Source organism: Monomorium pharaonis, chromosome 8, assembly GCF_013373865.1.
Source record: "Monomorium pharaonis isolate MP-MQ-018 chromosome 8, ASM1337386v2, whole genome shotgun sequence".
NCBI classification, from domain to species: domain Eukaryota; kingdom Metazoa; phylum Arthropoda; class Insecta; order Hymenoptera; family Formicidae; genus Monomorium; species Monomorium pharaonis.
The window spans coordinates 464,311-482,105 of NC_050474.1; the positions used below are offsets into that span (position 1 = coordinate 464,311).

At 34.2% G+C, this 17,795-nt stretch overlaps 3 protein-coding genes and 1 long non-coding RNA gene across 7 annotated transcripts; 3 read left to right on the forward strand and 1 right to left on the reverse strand.

Annotated features, from left to right (window-relative positions):
• The first annotated feature begins 23 nt into the window (after window positions 1-23).
• Window positions 24-3,572, forward strand: LOC105832490 (U-scoloptoxin(05)-Er1a). Of its 2 annotated transcripts, XM_028190095.2 has the most exons (5): window positions 24-115; window positions 187-495; window positions 1,051-1,206; window positions 1,995-2,141; window positions 2,832-3,572. In XM_028190095.2, the coding sequence occupies exons 2-5, from the start codon at window positions 426-428 to the stop codon at window positions 3,047-3,049; spliced, it is 591 nt and encodes a 196-aa protein (XP_028045896.1). In that variant the 5' UTR covers window positions 24-115; window positions 187-425; the 3' UTR covers window positions 3,050-3,572. The 2 variants fall into 2 exon arrangements, with proteins under 2 accessions (XP_028045896.1, XP_012528938.1); XM_012673484.3 differs by lacking the exon at window positions 1,995-2,141 and having other exon boundaries at window positions 25-115.
• Window positions 3,573-14,253, reverse strand: LOC105832488 (coronin-2B). Its single transcript, XM_012673473.3, is given in 10 exon segments — window positions 3,573-5,622; window positions 5,699-5,925; window positions 6,039-6,156; window positions 6,229-6,438; window positions 6,499-6,723; window positions 7,004-7,318; window positions 7,697-7,813; window positions 8,021-8,218; window positions 13,637-13,749; window positions 13,752-14,253. Coding segments are annotated over 10 exon segments (1,740 nt in total). The 5' UTR covers window positions 13,774-14,253; the 3' UTR covers window positions 3,573-5,427.
• Window positions 14,254-14,516: 263 nt separating this feature from the next.
• Window positions 14,517-14,996, forward strand: LOC118646810. Its single transcript, XR_004964240.1, has 2 exons — window positions 14,517-14,618; window positions 14,906-14,996. It is a non-coding gene; the product is annotated as an uncharacterized LOC118646810 (long non-coding RNA).
• Window positions 14,997-15,061: 65 nt separating this feature from the next.
• LOC105832489 (B-cell receptor-associated protein 31) lies at window positions 15,062-17,377 on the forward strand. Of its 3 annotated transcripts, none has more exons than XM_012673483.3 (3): window positions 15,062-15,199; window positions 15,954-16,261; window positions 16,397-17,377. In XM_012673483.3, the coding sequence occupies exons 2-3, from the start codon at window positions 15,988-15,990 to the stop codon at window positions 16,822-16,824; spliced, it is 702 nt and encodes a 233-aa protein (XP_012528937.1). In that variant the 5' UTR covers window positions 15,062-15,199; window positions 15,954-15,987; the 3' UTR covers window positions 16,825-17,377. The 3 variants fall into 3 exon arrangements, with proteins under 3 accessions (XP_012528937.1, XP_012528935.1, XP_012528936.1); XM_012673481.3 differs by having other exon boundaries at window positions 15,078-15,260; XM_012673482.3 differs by lacking the exon at window positions 15,062-15,199 and adding an exon at window positions 15,646-15,803.
• The last annotated feature ends 418 nt before the right edge of the window (window positions 17,378-17,795 follow it).

Sequence of the window (17,795 nt, forward strand, 5' to 3'; positions counted from 1 at the left end):
CGACGTTCGGCCGACTCGAAACTCGGGAGTCGGGAGTTGGTAGTATTGCCGAACCCAGGTGAAGCAGGTCTGACAACTTTCAGGAGTTTCAGGCGCGATTCTGCGAGGCTGCGAGGTATGCGAGATGAGAAATATATAATTTCATGCGGAACTTGAAGGAATCCTGCCTTATCTTTTCTACTTTAGTTAAGTTCAGATTCAACGTGACTTTCGACGTCTTCACACTGTTGTTCCCAGTGAATTTTACATTAAAGTGGAGAGCAGTGGAGAGTCTCAACCGTCTGCACTCTAGAGTTTGGAGTAGTGTACGTCGCTTACGTCACATTTAGCTTCTGTAGTCTCTCGTGATCGAAACGAGGGAACAATCAGGATTACACGAAGGACGATTCGAAGATTACGCCTGCGAAGCTGCAATTCTTGGCGGAATGGCTGCCGCGAGTCGCTACGTCGCGACGTGCACGTTTCTGATGGTACTCTCGTTGTTGGTGGAGACAGGTAAGGTTGACGCAAGACGCGCTTTGGGTGGGGCATACCGTCTTCTTTCAGTTCTTTCCCTTATCTCTCATAGTTTTTAAGCGCGGGTACAAGGAACGAATCTTTCGACGAGTGCCGCGGAAAAGTCAAGTGGCCTCAGGGTCAAAGACGTCAAGACGCGGTTGCACTCTTTCTGTGGAAGAAATAGATCTCGGTCCGCTTAATGATCTATGTAATTTATTATCAGATTTCAGGACAGAAGTTTATAATTTTGTACAATGTAAACAATACAATACATACACTGAGAAAAAAAGTTGACTAATTTTTTTAACTTGACTATTTTTTCTCAGTGTATAGATAAAAAATTTTTTTATACAAGGTGCTTTGTGTTCGGGAAAATTAATAATAGATCAATAATATGCTCTTTCTAAATTTTTGTTATATTGTAGAATAAGAGTATAGCATCTGTATGCCATCATTTGTTCTTCATTTGACACATAATTGAGCAACAAGATTATGCTGGAAGATGTCATTTCTTTCCTTTATATAATTTGACAGAATTATTTTTTTATCCAGGATATGGCATACGGTGCTATCAATGTAACAGCGTCAGCAGCGAGTATCCATTTCAGTGTAATGAATTCCTGACGAGCGACAATGATCTTGAACCTGATCCATGTGATGATGTTTACGGAGCGCAGTATTGTGTCAAGCATATAGGCCGTTTTGAGGGTAAACAGCAACAAGGATATTTTATCAACAACTTTTGCTTGGGAAACTAACAGAATGGCAACACGGAGAAAATGGACATTTTTCTAACAATTGTACTTCACACACAGATTAATCAAACACGCTGGCGACTCTGCATCAAACTGAATCTATATTCTTTTCAGATCTTTCCAACCTGCTGGATCATATTTATACATTTAAGATATTGGAATGCATTCATAAATAAATTGCCAAGCAATTTTTTAAATATATATTTATATATATCTTGTTTATTTGCAACAAACGGCATGACTTGGACGACAAAGTTTTCTAATTTAATGTTTTCAATTATTATGAATATTATCTTAAAATTATTATATTAAAATATAAATATTGTATTAATATTTTTAAGTGCAATTTTAATGTAACGATTTGGTTTCTTGATTGTAACAACTGATTGGAACAAAAAGATTATTAGCTCTGCTTGGTGTATTAAATTCTCATTAGTTTTATTTTTACAGATGACTAAAAGACAATTATGGCAAATAAACGTGATATGTAGGTTTAATTATCATGTTTAATTTTATTTAATAAAAATGAAATAATTTGCATTCGAATGATCTTTTATGTTGGAACAAATTCATCTACTAACTATAGCTCCATTTCTTATTATTGCAGTAGATCATAATTTTTAAGGATATCCAAGAGTTTGTTCATAATTATTGTTTCATGACATATAATTGGGAAACTTGTATAACATCTATTGCTATGTAGTTTTGATTAGAAATTTAATTACTATTTTTTTAATTAAGCGATGACCTTGGATTGCTATCAGTGCACATCGGCGGATGATTGGAAATGCATGGATAGCGAACTGGTTAAAAATATCTTGATGCCGAGAAATTGTAGTCACGTGTATGGGGCGCGTTATTGCATCAAATCAATCGGCCGTTACGGAGGTTTTATATCAAAATATTGTTTTTTATCGTCGAGTGTGCATGAATGTTCCTACCTGAATCATTCCACGTATGAAATAATAATTTATTGAAACGAAGCTTAAGAAAATTTCGAGATTAAAATACAGAGATTTGCAACATTAATATCGGCGATATATTGTTTTAAATATTGATTCTTATCAATTCATATCAGCCGTGAACTTTCAGTTTATCATGAAACATTTATTAAGGATGAGGAATAGACTTTTTTGCACTTTTGTTTTCTAAAAAGTGATCGTTTTGATATGAACTTCGACTCCGACTTTCTTTTACTTATATATTTTATTTTCGGTTTCTAAAACAAACTTAGCTAACAAAGTTGACTTTTTTGTCATTGAAAGAAATCGATATTTTTGAAAATAAATGTTAATTATTTTCTACAAAATGCAAATACAATAATAAATGTATATATGCATGTATCACGCTTTTTTTTATCAATTAAATATGCACATGCACATATAAAATCTGCTTTTCACTCTCTCATTCTTAAAATTAACTTTCAAATCTAAATTAACAAAAAGACATTTGAATGAACAAACTTTCTAATAGAACAGTCGCATATTATATATCTTAAGATATGATAAATTTTAAATCTCTTTTAAACATGTTTAGAATAAGTATAATGCATAATTAACGTTACACCTTCGGAATCAGGTGGCATCGGTACAAAGCGATTTTGCTCATCCGTGCACATGGGAAACTACTGTGACTACGTAAAACAGCCGGGTGACAAGCTGACTTATCGCACTTGTGTATTCACGTGTTCCGATGACGGATGCAATTCATCGATATCCTTTGTGCCGAATGCAATGTATATATGGATTATGCCAGCGAGCTTAATTGTAGCTTGGAAAAAGCTGTTTCACAGGTAGAAGCTTCTCTGAGAACCTTAATGTTAAGAGTCTAACAAATTTATTGTTTATTGTTATCAACGAATCTCTCTTACGCCTTTCTTTAAATTTTTTTAAACATAAGTATTCAAATAATAAATTTTTAATCGCTGCCAACTTCAAACGTCATATAAACGTCAGGAGCTTATATAATTAAAAATTAATTTTATTTTTTAGGACAATAATATATTTATATATCTTATTATATATTTATATATTTAATTTTTTTGTATATTTCATATATTTAATAATGTAATAGACTATTCCTAACAAAACGATGAACTGAAGTGAGATACGTCCGTCCATTCATAATAAATATAAAATTCTAAAAGAGCATTTTATATTAAGATACATTTATAATTTGCACTTTTATATATATTATATTGCACTTTTTTATCTTGACTATGTGTACCGACATAATATATATAATTAACTATTATGCATAAATTTTAAACAATATTTTTGCTTATATATTAATGAATAATAATACGTTTTATATACATAATTTTATAATTGTTTTATTTTTATTATGAGATCCTGCCATGTGTCATACAGTATATTCCTTGCCCTTATGCATAAATTTAACAGGTACCTAACACGCTGACAATAAATTGGCCTGTAATTTGCGAGATGACGTTCTTTGGTATTTTCTTGTTTAATGGATAGCATTATACGATTGGATCTCGATAATATATTTAATTGACATGTAATATTACATATTAATCACGATACACTCATATGCGCGTCATACTACATTAGAAGTAAATTCATAAATTGTAGTGAATTTATATAATAAATTTGTTACATCACGAAAACGAATTGACCTTTTTATAAATATCATAGAAATTACTTCCAATATGAATACTGAAAATATATATAAATATTACAAATTATCTTGCAATATGTGTATATTAATGTCTATAAAACGCACTCTAATAAAACACATATAACCTCATGCTCTCAAAGATATTGCATATCTAAAAATAAGATTTAATATATCTTATTTGCGAGTAATTAAAACTAATGATGATTACAAATTAAACAACTAGTAAAGAAAGACTAGGGAATGCTACGTCACATGTTATATCAACGTTTTAGATTTTATTTTTATTGTATTTTGCAAATAATGAAATGTGTATATATTATGCTCGCAAACGCGATATGTGAAATGTAGCATCCAGGTACTATATATCTTATTTATCCATGGTATAAATGCATAATTGTATGAAAAATACGTATGTATGTATATATAAATCATTACATGACTTGATTACTGTTATTAAGTGGAAAAATTCTGTATGTGATTCTCAGGGCTACAAGACTAATATTAAAAAATAAGTTCTAACACATTTGCTATCGTATCTCTTTTAAGTTAGCTCAAATGAATTAAACTGATAAACGCTACATTTCCTAAAAATATACGTATATGTACCACTTGCATCATTTATATACATTGTTCAATGATCTCGTTAGTTTTACGCCATACTGTGCATTTACCGTATAAAATAAATTTTTACGCTAATTTTTTTGTCAGACTAACCACGACATTTATTAGGTATTATCACTGCATTAGATTTTAAGATCTTATCGCCATCGACATCACGGCAGTGGATGGCAGTGAAAAATGTATGCGATAGCAAAATGCTTAATACATTAATGCGCTAGTCCACTCACATGTATAGTAGCTTTACATATTACAATAAATCGGCAACAAAATTTATTTTACATGTTGTAAAGAACAAATTTATAATGTAAATAGAACCAATAATAATCAACATGATAATACGCAAAAAAATATTGTCTTTCGAAGTATCTATTTTTCTAATGAAGTAATACATTAAATAATATATTAGTTAAATAACTAATAATCAGGCGAAATAGTAATAGAAAAAAATAAACAATTAACAGACTAGTACTAACGTAATATCGTTTTCAAAGTAAAATATGTTATTTAACTGATAACATTACCTATACGCTGCCATTTGTCAAAAAGTATGTGCTTCTCTTTTTCCGACTTACGCATTTAAATATGCGTGAACAGGTACAATTTTCATGTAACAAATGCAGCCTATGTTTTTTGTTCCCTTTCGTGATCAATATGATAATTTTATTCTACATAAAAATTGTAGATATTCCCAGAAAAGTTAGTAAAAATTGTTTTGTGCTAATATTCCTTTGTATATGAGTATGACAAAGCTAAAATCTCCTAAGCGTAAGTTAGTATAAAATTCTCATAAGCTTAGGCTCTTTATCATTAGTAGCGGTGCGTAAATATTCTACTTTAAGTATTGATTGCTAATCACATGAAGCAGGAAAGCTGAATTTTATTCGAAGCTGATATTGACGCAAATTTATAAATTTCATTGACGCTGCAATTTTCGTATTTGGTCCTCTAACTCCTTAACACGCAATTGGCTATTAGCGAGCTGCCGTCGTACCAGCCTCAATTCGTCGGTTTGACGAGCAAATGCCAAACGAAGTTCTGCTTCATTATTCGGAACATCCACAGTCTCCATAATTTTATTGTCATTAAGCGAAGACGATATAATATTTTTCTGATGGAAAAAATCTCATCAAATTAATACAAAATATATAACAAATCCACAATATAATGTCATATATTATTTGTACCTGTATAGCAACATTTCCAAACTTTTGCTGAAGTTGCTGGAATTTTGTGCTTTGATTACTAGATGTCTTTTGACTCTTTTCCGACATATCATGTAACTCCACCGGCCTATAATCCGGTATCGTTTCCGTAGATAGAAAGGCAAATTTCTTTTTGTTATTTAAATCGGTAGTAGGAGGCAATTGCGGTGGTTTATATACTCGTGGCTTATGCGTAGAGATACTCCCGCCTGATAAATAACACAATATGTATTAATATCATAATTCGATAGAATTTTAATACATATTTGGGCACGATCACGTGTTACAATATTTGTATAATTATAATATAAAAATGTAGTACCGGTTTTAAGAGAGATTAAGATTGGCGGACTATTCATGCCACTGGTCCAATCTCTAGCCGACAGTGCGGGACATGTTCCAATTGTATCAGGATATAAATCCTCTTGAAATTGATCGCTCTATAACATACATAATATTTTTTATACGCAAAGAAAATTTGATAGTTTAAAAAATTGGGCATGTAAACTTGCCTTCCGTGGTACTATCATCGAGATCGGCTCACACATTCCACGAGTTGCATGTAATTTGTAAAATCTAAATACTTCGCATAAAGCGGTATTAATGCCTCTTTTCGGCATCACTCCCAATCCTCTCTGAGGATTTCCAGATATAAACTGACTGAGATAATGCATCCAGGGTGCTTCGTTAACCACTTCGTAATATCGAATGTTACCATCACCCTGCAGAGAGCAAAAACACAGTAAAAGCTTCAATTCATATTACACCATAGGATTCCTTACCTTTCCAGCTAAGAACACCATATTAGTGTCATTATCATAAAATGGAAAAACTACTCCGCTCGACGAATCTATCGTCTCGCACGTCAGCGGTATAGTTAGATCATGTTGACTCCATATTGCGTATTGTCGGTCCGAATGTCTGCTAAATCCAGTAGTCAAAAGACGTCCAGAACTACCAAGGAATACTACCTTGCTCGCTTTCGTACCAGCATGACATACTCCTTCCTGTTAAAATGAAAGTATAGGTGTATTAAAGTTTAATAGAAAAAAAATATAATTTTAACCAGAGAAATGATATTTTCTATTAATAAATGTTCATGTCTTTCAGCTTTTGAAAGAATTTACTGTATACAAATTTAATAACATAATTTATTTAATTAATATATTTAATTTAATAATTATATATATTATTATGTATTATTCGCCGTTATTATACACGATATTAAAAATAATTTATAAAACTAAATAGATGCATTTACAATCATAAATTTGAACAATTCCTTACCGAAACTACGATACCGGACCTCGGCTCAAAAACGCGCAATTTCTTATCCTTGCAAGTAGTCGCCAATAAGCTGCCATCGCGGTTTAGGGACATGCTGTAAATCACATCGGGATGCCTATCGATGACGCTTACCGCCTCGCATCTGCTTACATCCCATACGATAACGAGGTGATCGAAGCCGGCGCTGAAGAGCACATTCTCCGCTACTGGATGCCATTCGATATAAGCGACGCGTCGTTTGTGCCCTTGTAACTCCACCAGCCACTCGGTCAAGTTTCTCGACAATCCGCCATCGGGTATATGCCATAATTTTATCTACACATAAAAAATCCAAATCGTGATCTCATCCACTTCCTGAAATGCTATTCATATTGGAAAAAAAATCACGTTTATAGATACTACTCTAGGTAAAAATTAAATAATTAGTAACTCTACAGTATTTTATGTCATTGTCTAATTTGCGATTTTGTAGGTTGCAAGGTGTTTGAAATCGAATCAACACTATTTCAATACAAAAAATCTTAAATATTATTTTAAGCTATCACAATTCCATAGTAGCATTCCAGGATTAAATATAGTAACTGGCATGAACTTTGAATCACTAGTCTACAGTTCTGTGTATACAGGAATTTTCTGTGGGTTTTGAAGATGCATGCGAGATACTCTTAATCCGATATGCAAAACATTTCTTACAGTGCAATCATCGGAACAGGACGCGATAATATTGTCATTGAATGGATTCCATTTGATGTCCAAAACAGGACCGGTATGTCCTGTTACTCGGCTGGCATTAAAGTCAAGACGTCCAGTCTGTAACATTTAGAAAATTACTGATATTATTATGAATAATTTTAGTTGAACACCAATGCGATACCGATGCTGTATGGAAATCTATAATTAATCGTAAGATACTTATGTGATTGAAATATTCGCGGAGAATTTGTGTCACATTAGCTAATAAAATGTATTTTTGCGCTGAAAAAGGATCAATAAATCGATAAAGTAAAGATAACTCACGCGATCCAACGATAACACTAGGAACGCCCCGCCGCCCGCAACCTCCGTCACGACAGCTAGAAATTTTGGATTTACGGCGCAGAATTGTGAATCGTGGGCGTTTTTCGTGATCTTGATGTTATCGTAACATTTCTCCCTCTTAGCTGGCACCCCGTAGACGTGCCGAAACTTGCTGCTTCGAACGCCACGAAACCACGACTGTAAACATTATTAACCCCCACTTTATTACTTCATTTTTTTAAGATATTCCAGTCTTATCACATGTAAAAACTTGATCAAATTTTGGGAATAAGTTATAATTAATATATGGTATTTCCAAATTTTTTGATTGTAAGTTTTCTTTCTAGAAACTTTCTAAAATTAAGAGAAAGTTTTAAATAATGTTCATAAATAGATGCAATTATACATAATTATTCTTTTAAATATAATGTACTAGTAAAAATATGAGAATTTTACTTGTTACATTTAATTCATTGTTCTACTCATTTTTTTTCATTTTTTTTACATCAATATTTATTAATATTATAGAGAAAACATTCTTAAATAATAAACTATTGTTTTTATTATTAAAATTTTGTCTATTATCTATTGTTTATTTTTTAAATAGCAACATGTGTTGTGTGTTAAAATCTCCTGTATTAAAAGATATATGTATAAATGCAAAATTACGTCACTTTTCTCCACTTTTTCTGCACTAAGTTGCAGAATCTTTTTAAATTCTTCGAAATGTTCTGATTACAGGGCTCATTGGAATAACGTGAATATTTTTTCGCAACGTAAAGCCAGACAGTCATGCCAAAAAAAAAAATGAAAAAAATGTATTTGCTCGCGACGACTTTGAAAAAGAAAAAAGGAATTAAAGAAAAATATACCATTCATGTGTATGATCTTCGGGAGGACTCTCTCTTACTCAGAAACCGTGAAAAAGAAAGTTACTGGAGTCACGAACGGAAACATAAATATTTCGTTATCGGCTGACAATTGCGGATTTTTCTGCAGACGCTTCTAGGATAAATTCCGCGAGCAACCGACGCGGAACAAATGATGCGCAATGAGGTATAAAAATAATAACGTCCAGAAGCTTGTACAAAATGTCAGGTTTCATCTATGATGCGTTCTCGTGCATATTTCTCGCGCGATAATAATTAAATCACGCCGGCGAGTAAAACGCTACACGATGTTACATACAGTAATTGCAAACAATAATTCCTTTCCGTTTCGTTATTTTGTATGCGAAATTAAAAGCAGAATACTGTAGCAGTTATCATATTTTTCTTTCCAAACAAAGATTCTACTTTTAAACAATAGTAAGTGAAAATAGATATGCGATCAATATAACTAATTGTAAGTAAAAAAGAGTCTTATTCGGTTGGAGTTAGATATTAGAGTCTAGTTTCCGAGTTAATTTATACTGATATGTATATTTCCATGTTATCAGCAAATATCGCGTATCGAATTACCTTAAACCATCAATCTTAAAACGCAATTGTAAACTGATGTTAGAATAGCAATATTACAAATTAAATTGACTCAATTTAATAATACCGATGCAACAGACATCTTGTAAGATCTAGCTTCAACCGAATAAAGTTCTTTTCTATAACTTATGTGTTATTGTTTTTTTAACTCGTAATTTTTCTTTATCTCAAAACAGCAACGAGTCACACGCTGTTGTGACTAATTGACGTATTGCACGAATGTGAAACCTCTTGAATTTGTGTGAATCGACGTATTTTTACTGGCATCGCGCGCTGTGTAGCGCGATGAGATAGATCAAATTATACGACTTTTTCTCATAAAAAAGAAGATAATCAAGCGGACTACGAGGACTACGTAAAAATCGCGGCGTAAGGAATCTTGGCTCGAGTGAAGATGTGCAATATCTCCCGAATCTACGAGCCTGTCTTTCATCTCGTAAATTCTCCCTAACACAAATTAAAAATCAAAATTTATTTTAAATTACATAAAAGATCTGCATCTAATACACAAAAAGCGCTTTGTTTGTAACTCAAAAATTACCATTATTCTTATAGAGAGAAGATCGAAATCGAAAATAATCGAAGAAAATGTAGACAGAAACTGTTCGATAGATCTGGGACACCCCGTGTGTTAAATGTGCACGGTATCATAATCAAAATCAATAACCGGTACATTATGTAATAACGTTGTGGCTTACCCGCTACTACGCAGGTAATGCAATAAGGATGCGATGTTTTACATCCTGATTTCTTCTACGCGCGAATTGTGAACGAAGGGACAGACGTACATGAAATTTTGACGTAAATTAAAAAGAAAGTATTGGTTCTAATGAAATTTCGATCAATTCTTAGTCGATTTAAAAACTAGACAAATCGCTTAACGTGCACAAGCATAGTAATCTTGGTGGAGAGTGGAATCAATTTTTAACAGGATGCAGGTCAAACCGGAAGCTATTCCTCTCATTCGAGACCTATAAGGTTTCCACTTTAAACGTGTAATAATCCAAGGATGATCTCTCATACAAATTGCAAGCTCCGATACACGTTCCAGGTGAAAAACGGCGCGTTTCCGTTTGACTTTGATTCTCTACGTAAAAGTTGGTACTCACCTGTCTATCGTTGGTCATGTCTGACGTTAATTGGGACCTGGTGTTCGGGACTGCTGGTGCTCGACGAAAACACGTGCGCGGTGAGACGTTCGTCGCCAGTGCACAACGGGGATGCGGTAATCGACAAGCCAGGATCCATGCATGTGCAGATGGTTGGAGAAACAAAGAAGAAAGAAAAAGAGAAAAAAAGAAACAGGGAAGGTAGAAGAAAAAGAAGAGAAGGAGAGAAATAAGAGAAAGAGACACCGGTGTGACTAATATTGCAACCAATTACGAGCCGTTCTCTCACGTCGCGCTTACTAGAAGAAACAAAAGAAAAAAGAGACACGCGTCTAATTAACAACTCATAAAAATCATAAAATCATACAAGTAAGCTCGCATGGCCGCTCGCAGTTTCCGGGCGGATACGTAACTAAAGTAAACTCTCTCGGGGGGTAAAAAGGTGGAGAACGATAGTGGGGATTAATTCGTCTAATTAGACTGGGGCCTGGGGCAGAGTTATCGCGACGATCGCGTCGTTACAGAGACAGCGGCTGATCCTATTAACGAGATCTTCTCTCTTTTCTGAGTGTAACAACCACTTTCCCTCCAATTCTGAAAGATTCTCCTCAAATGGTCGTAGTTTTCTATCCGCGACCACGATTCAACGAAAGAGAAAAAAGCCTTTGAATCGAAGACCATTCGCTAATTATCAACTTGAAACCTCCAAGTCGTGAAAATATCCAGTTATTGACACTTTGCTTGTAACAACGCGATCAAAGTTTAATTAACTTATCTCGGTGGTGCAGGCAGACGAGAGGACAGAAGTTTCTTTGATGACTTATATCACGCAAATTAGATAATCCAGGCCACATGAACTATATGTATACATCATACAGCTACGAGTTAAAAACGTATTGAAATGCCTCGCCTCTTTTCGACCGGTATCGCCAGTTTTTCTAGCTTTTTGCTGTTATCGAGCCTCTCTATTCGGTCGTAGAGAAATGTCATTCACTTTCGATTCGATTATATCGAGGAAAAGAGGTTGTTAACTTGACCCGAAATATTTCAACTCGATCGAATTCCTTCAATCGGTTATTCAGGTATTTATATATTTAACTTAAATACATAAATGCTTGAATTAAAAAAATTTGACAAGATTGAAAAAATTTAGTCGACTTTTTTTTCTTCAGCTCCGTACGACACGACGATCTATCGGTCAATGATTTTTATAGCGAAGGCATTACGAAACCAAGGCGGTCAAAGAAAAAGCTTAGAAGCTACGTACGGATACCCTACATTTTACATACAGGACAACTTCTGCTGACGCTTAATTAAACTGCGATACGTACACATGGATGCGCCATGACGAGCAACGTGCGTCTCTTCACCTTCTCCGTGTAATGGTATAATGATCGTAACAGCGAGGCAATTACGAGATCGATCGACACGCACTCGTTGCACAGAAAAGAAGAACTGTCAAGAGGTGTACTAGTGCGAAAGCCGAGAGCGCTATCGAGCGAGAACGTACGACCACGCCGACCGTTCCGCTTCCACTAACAAAGGCTATGAGAGTGACTATCTAGTCAATCTAGTGCTGGTAGAGTGCTCAGTGCTCAGTGCTCGCTGACGAAACCTGACGCCTGTTGCTTGTAGTGTCACGTAATGCTTCGCGCACGTTTAGCGACAATAGTAACGAGCCTCCGGCCGTATCTGTATCAGTAACATTGACCTATGAAGAGTATAAGAGTATGATACTTCTGTGAGTGTGTTTCGTCATTTAGCGACACGAATCAAATCGCAAGTGGACTACAAGTATCTCGTTTCTACCTTCCGTTTCATCTGTGCTGCTACGCGTCGACGACTCACAACAAACACGTAGAAAGAAAAACAGAAATACAACACTCTCTCGAACATACTAACAAAGTCTTACTGGGAATTTTATTCATACCTTATATTTACATCAATTTACATAACAAAGCTGATTAAGACTTATTTATTTTAGTTTTTATAAACTCTTTTAAAAATTAAAAAAAATTCTTTTTAAAAATAAAATTTGAAAAATGAGTTAAAAAAACAAAATTAATTAAGTGAACTTTATTCAAGCCAGGTTTAAATAAATTAAGTAAACTTTATTCAAACCAGATTTGAAATTCGGAAATCATTTAACCAAGTTTAGATTAAAAACAAATCATGTGTTTCACAGAAAACATTTTTATTAATAAATCATAGTATAAGTATTACCTGATTATAAGAACCTTTATCCTTTTAGGTACATTTTTACACACCTCTGCCTGAATGTAAAAGTGGAGTAACAAAAAATCAAATGGACAATCATCAATTAATCTTTCGTTTCTTACCATATGGGACACACTATTACATCCTACTGTGAGAGCCCTGAAGAAGCAAAAAACCAGCTGTATCACATGCACACACATGTTGTAGCAACAATGCTACAAAAACAGATAGATGTCTAAGATAACAATGATTTGATCTATCGCCATATCAATTCAAAATCATTCTTTTGTCTGTACACAACGTAAAATTTATACAACAGTCAGATTGAGTCAAAAATATTTATATAATTAACGCAAAGCCAAAATTGACGGCAAATTACAAGGAATTCTACATGCAAAAATCTGTGCCATAAAACATCTTTTTACATGGATAACTTCTATTAATTCTCAATTAACTTATCATTATCTTAAAATATTACAACCAACAGAGAATTAACAATTTCATGATAACAGAAATAATATGGACATATTTTTAATTTATTTTCTATTATTTGCAAAATCTTTGATTGAGGAACTAATTATTATTAATTCTATCTTTCCTTCCATACTTGAAACAACAGATGAACAATTCTAAGCATATTAACAAAATTTGTAAACAATTCTATCCATGTTATTTTGTTGCTCAGTCAAAGATTTTGCTGAGTAATGAGAAACGATTCTGCTAGTTGGATCAATTAGAATTGAATTGACAGTCGTTTCGACTGTCATACGGTAGCTTTTAATAAATGCTTTGCCTTTAAACGTGACACTCACTTTGCCGCTGGGCTTGTAACAAGCCCTCGCGTCTACCATGTTGTTCATGATATTCGCGTGTTGATCCTCGGTGCCGTCAAAACTCAATTTCTCCTCTTTCGTGCGTATCATCTCCAGTTGACGATGTTATATCCCATAGACCTAGCTCCGCGCGAGAATCTGTTGTCGAAGCCTCGCGTTCTCGGAACTGAACCACTACGTACGGTCAATCATCTGTTGCCGGCGTCGGTTGTCGGCGTCCTTTGTTGCTCACTCGTTCTCTCCCTTTTTCTCCCCTTTCTTTCCTTCTTGAAACGTTCGCCGTCTATTAATCGTATCACGATAAATCGAACACGTGTGCATTAAATACATACACCATACACCTTTGGGTGAAGCCAATAGCCCGTCAATCGAACGCACTCGTACGTTTACAACTTTACACACGGTATCAACGGTATCGATCTGACGTTCCGCATGTAATGATGTAAACACTGAGGCCATGACAGGTCATGATACGAAGGCTGCGTTCCGATATTCACTGCCAGTACTGAAAATGTATAGTTTACGTTACGTATACTGTAGATTTTCAGTACCATATGCAGGTTATGCCATTTCGTGTGTGATAGCCCTAAAGGCCCCTCCCGCACACACTTTTGCACAACGCATAACGTATGTATATAAACAAATTAATTGGTCCATAAGCAAAATGTATAAGGCCAGATTTACAATAGGTGTAGTAAGCCTTAAACCCTAAGGAATTAACCAATTATATTCGTTTATTCTTCTTACATTCAATTATAATTGGTCAGTTTCTTATGGAATAAGGCTTACTACACCTATTGTAGATCCACGCTTAAGGTGCCTTTTCATGCTGACGTTTGACGCTCGATCATCTTAGTACAATCTATGCAGTTTATGCGCATTTCAGAATGCAATCCAAGTATTATATTTTTGGAAAATAAGTTCTACGATTGAACGTCGAGCAAATTTCAACTATAAAAATGTTTAAGATTTATCCAACTTTTACATTACTCTGATTAATTTAATCGATTAATTTTTCAAGTATTTTCATGTTCGTTATTTTAGGAACCAAAAGAAAAACCTTGTCAAATATAATACTTTTTTTATTTTCTAAATAAATAGAAAAAAATTAAATTAAGACAATAAATCGTACAATGTATAAATAATTGTCTCGAGAGCAATTTTGCTGGTTGAATTAATTACTTACTGGGTATATAACCAGATTAATTAATTCGGTATATAACCAATTGAAATTTTATTTTTTGGAAGCAATGGACACGTAATGGCAGACGATTGGTTGTTGCAAAACCATGATGTGAGAGCAGCTTTAATCCACGCGACTACCATGTGTTGAGAGAAAGAGAGAGAGAAAGAGACTAAAACCGGGAGCGAAAGAGAACCATGTATCTTACAAAGTCCGGATGACGTCACGGGATACAGTTTATTTATAAAAACCGCCGACGACCGGACGACGTTGCTCGCTCGGATTCGCAGTTCGAACATCGTACTTTGAGCCTATTCGTGTGTGTCGTCGGACTGTCGCACGTCGCAGAAGAAGTCGCTGTGAGTCGACGACGTGTCTCAATCCTCGCGTTATAGCACTCGTCTTCGCGGAAAGAGCCATGTAAGAACCCTGGTGAATCCGTTAAGTAGTGGCGACTGACAAATGAAATTCGCTGCCGGTCGCCCGGGCGAACGAAGCGCCAACGTATAAATACATCGAGGATACGTTTCTTGCTAAGTAGCTATGCGGATTTGCGGAATGTATCGTCATACACTCATACCTATACGCGTATTATTTCAAAAAGGGCGTATTGAGAGGTCTACAATTTTTTAAATCGAATTGAGATTCGTTTCTTCAGTGTCAACGTGTTTTGTTTCACGAGCAGAGCGCATACTACGCGAGCAAAACTTGAGTCACTCGAAGCTTCGAGAACGATTGGACCGTCGAGATAATTTCTATGAATCCTTGATCCTCGTTTATCACAAAGTGACGGTGCGTTATGATCGATCCAATTTAAAATCACGTGTCATCCTGTTTCTATCGCACGCACTCCTCGAAAAATATATAATTACGTTGTAGCAAGAAGAATTAACGTAGTTTTTTTTTAAATTAATTTAATTACTGTGTTCTGTGTCGCACAAGAATTTTGCAGACAGTAGAGAGGTAGGAAACGCCGTACTACTTTTATTGAAAAGACGAAAGATTCAGTTGATGAGGAATTTTTATGAAACTTGAGATACTAGACATTTGAGATTTTCAAGGTCTTGAGATATGTGATTATGCTGACACCTGTATTTCATCATTTTTTTCCAGCAATCTTCAGATTCAACAGCAGAATAAGAGAAACATGAGTCTCCAATGGACCCTTATTGCTGGTTTTCTCTATATTGAGGTTGCGATTGTCCTCCTTTTGGTATTGCCAGTAGCCTCACCTACCAGATGGCAAAAGCTTTTCAGATCTCGATTCTTACAAAGTATAAATAATCAGGCTTCCATTTACTTTGTGGTTTTGCTGGGGGTCCTAGTTCTATTTCTGCTGGATGCTATACGAGAGATGAGGAAGTACTCCGGGAGCCTGGATCACACTGATCATCATCATCAGTTGAACTTGGAAATGCAAGGTAGAGTTATATAATATTTGTACGTTCATTTTTTCCTGTATTTTTTTTACATTTGATTTTATTCTAATTTGTGATTACAGATCATAGATTATATTTAGTCAAATTCTTATATGTATATATTTTTTCCTTTCTCAGAAAACATGAGGTTGTTTCGTGCACAGAGGAATTTTTATATATCTGGCTTTGCATTGTTTCTAAGCTTGGTGATACGTCGTCTTGTTATCCTGATTTCTACCCAAGCCTCCTTGCTCGCGCAAAATGAAGCGGCTATGCGGCAGGCTCAATCTGCAACAACCACAGCCAGAAGCCTGTTGTCCCAGAGAACAACTGGTGAAAGTTTGCAAAATGACTCCAATGAGGCGCACGATAAAGCTGTCTCAGAACTGAAAAATCAAATTAAGGAGTTACAAGCTAAGAATCATGAGCTCGAGAGCAATTTGACTAAGGAGAAGAAGGATAAAGAGGCAATAAAATCGCAGGCGGAATCACTCACAAAGGAATACGATCGTTTGACTAAGGAGCATGCGAAACTCATGCAATCGGGTGATAAGAAAACCGATTAAACAAAATTTTTTGTTTTCCTTGTTTTTTTAAACTATTTGCTCATGAATTCTGAAGTTGTCCTTTTCTTACTTTATATTACATACTTTGTATCGCATAATTTAAAAGAGTCACATTTCATGATATTAAAACATACCTCTATACTTACGTTAGCAAGTTGTATACAAATATTACTATGGTGTGGTGGTGTAATGTGCTTCGTAATAACACTGTACATCCTTTTTCCAACTTTGAATACTATTCTGTGTACAAAGTCAGTATCTATTTTTCTTAATTTGTGATATATCATTACTTTTATGAACCATTAACAAATGTACATTAACAAAGAATTCCATAAATTAAAGTTTTCGTTATAGTCGCTTTTTTAGTTCTTTTTGATGAAAAGTGGTACAAATTTCGATAGTAAGAGTATGTCATCAACTGTTAATATTTTGTACTGCATAAGAAAATAACTGATTACTGCATGCTATACGTTTGGCAAGTATTAATAATATATAAATAGAATATATATATTTTGCATACGTTTTAGACAATATATTTCAAATGTACTTCCAATCTTGGCATTTCCAATATTTTCTTGTTTTACATTTACCAACAAACTTGTATGAAATTTTATGTGTTATGTGTGTGTGTATATATATAATATATTATATATATATATATATATATATATATATATATATATATATATGTATATATAAATTTAAACTTTAGAATGTGTTCTGTGTAGGTCTTCATTTGTGTCATGTACCCTGAATTACACTATATATATATATATAGTTAATTCAGGGTACACACACACACACACACACACACACACACACACACATATATATATATATATGTATATATGAACCTCAAAATAGGTCATTTTAGTTTTTGTGATGCACGTTTTCTTGCATAAATGATAAAATTATTATTTTAGTAAATTTTTGATATAAGGTTTTTTGGTTATAAAACTATTGTTGATTAC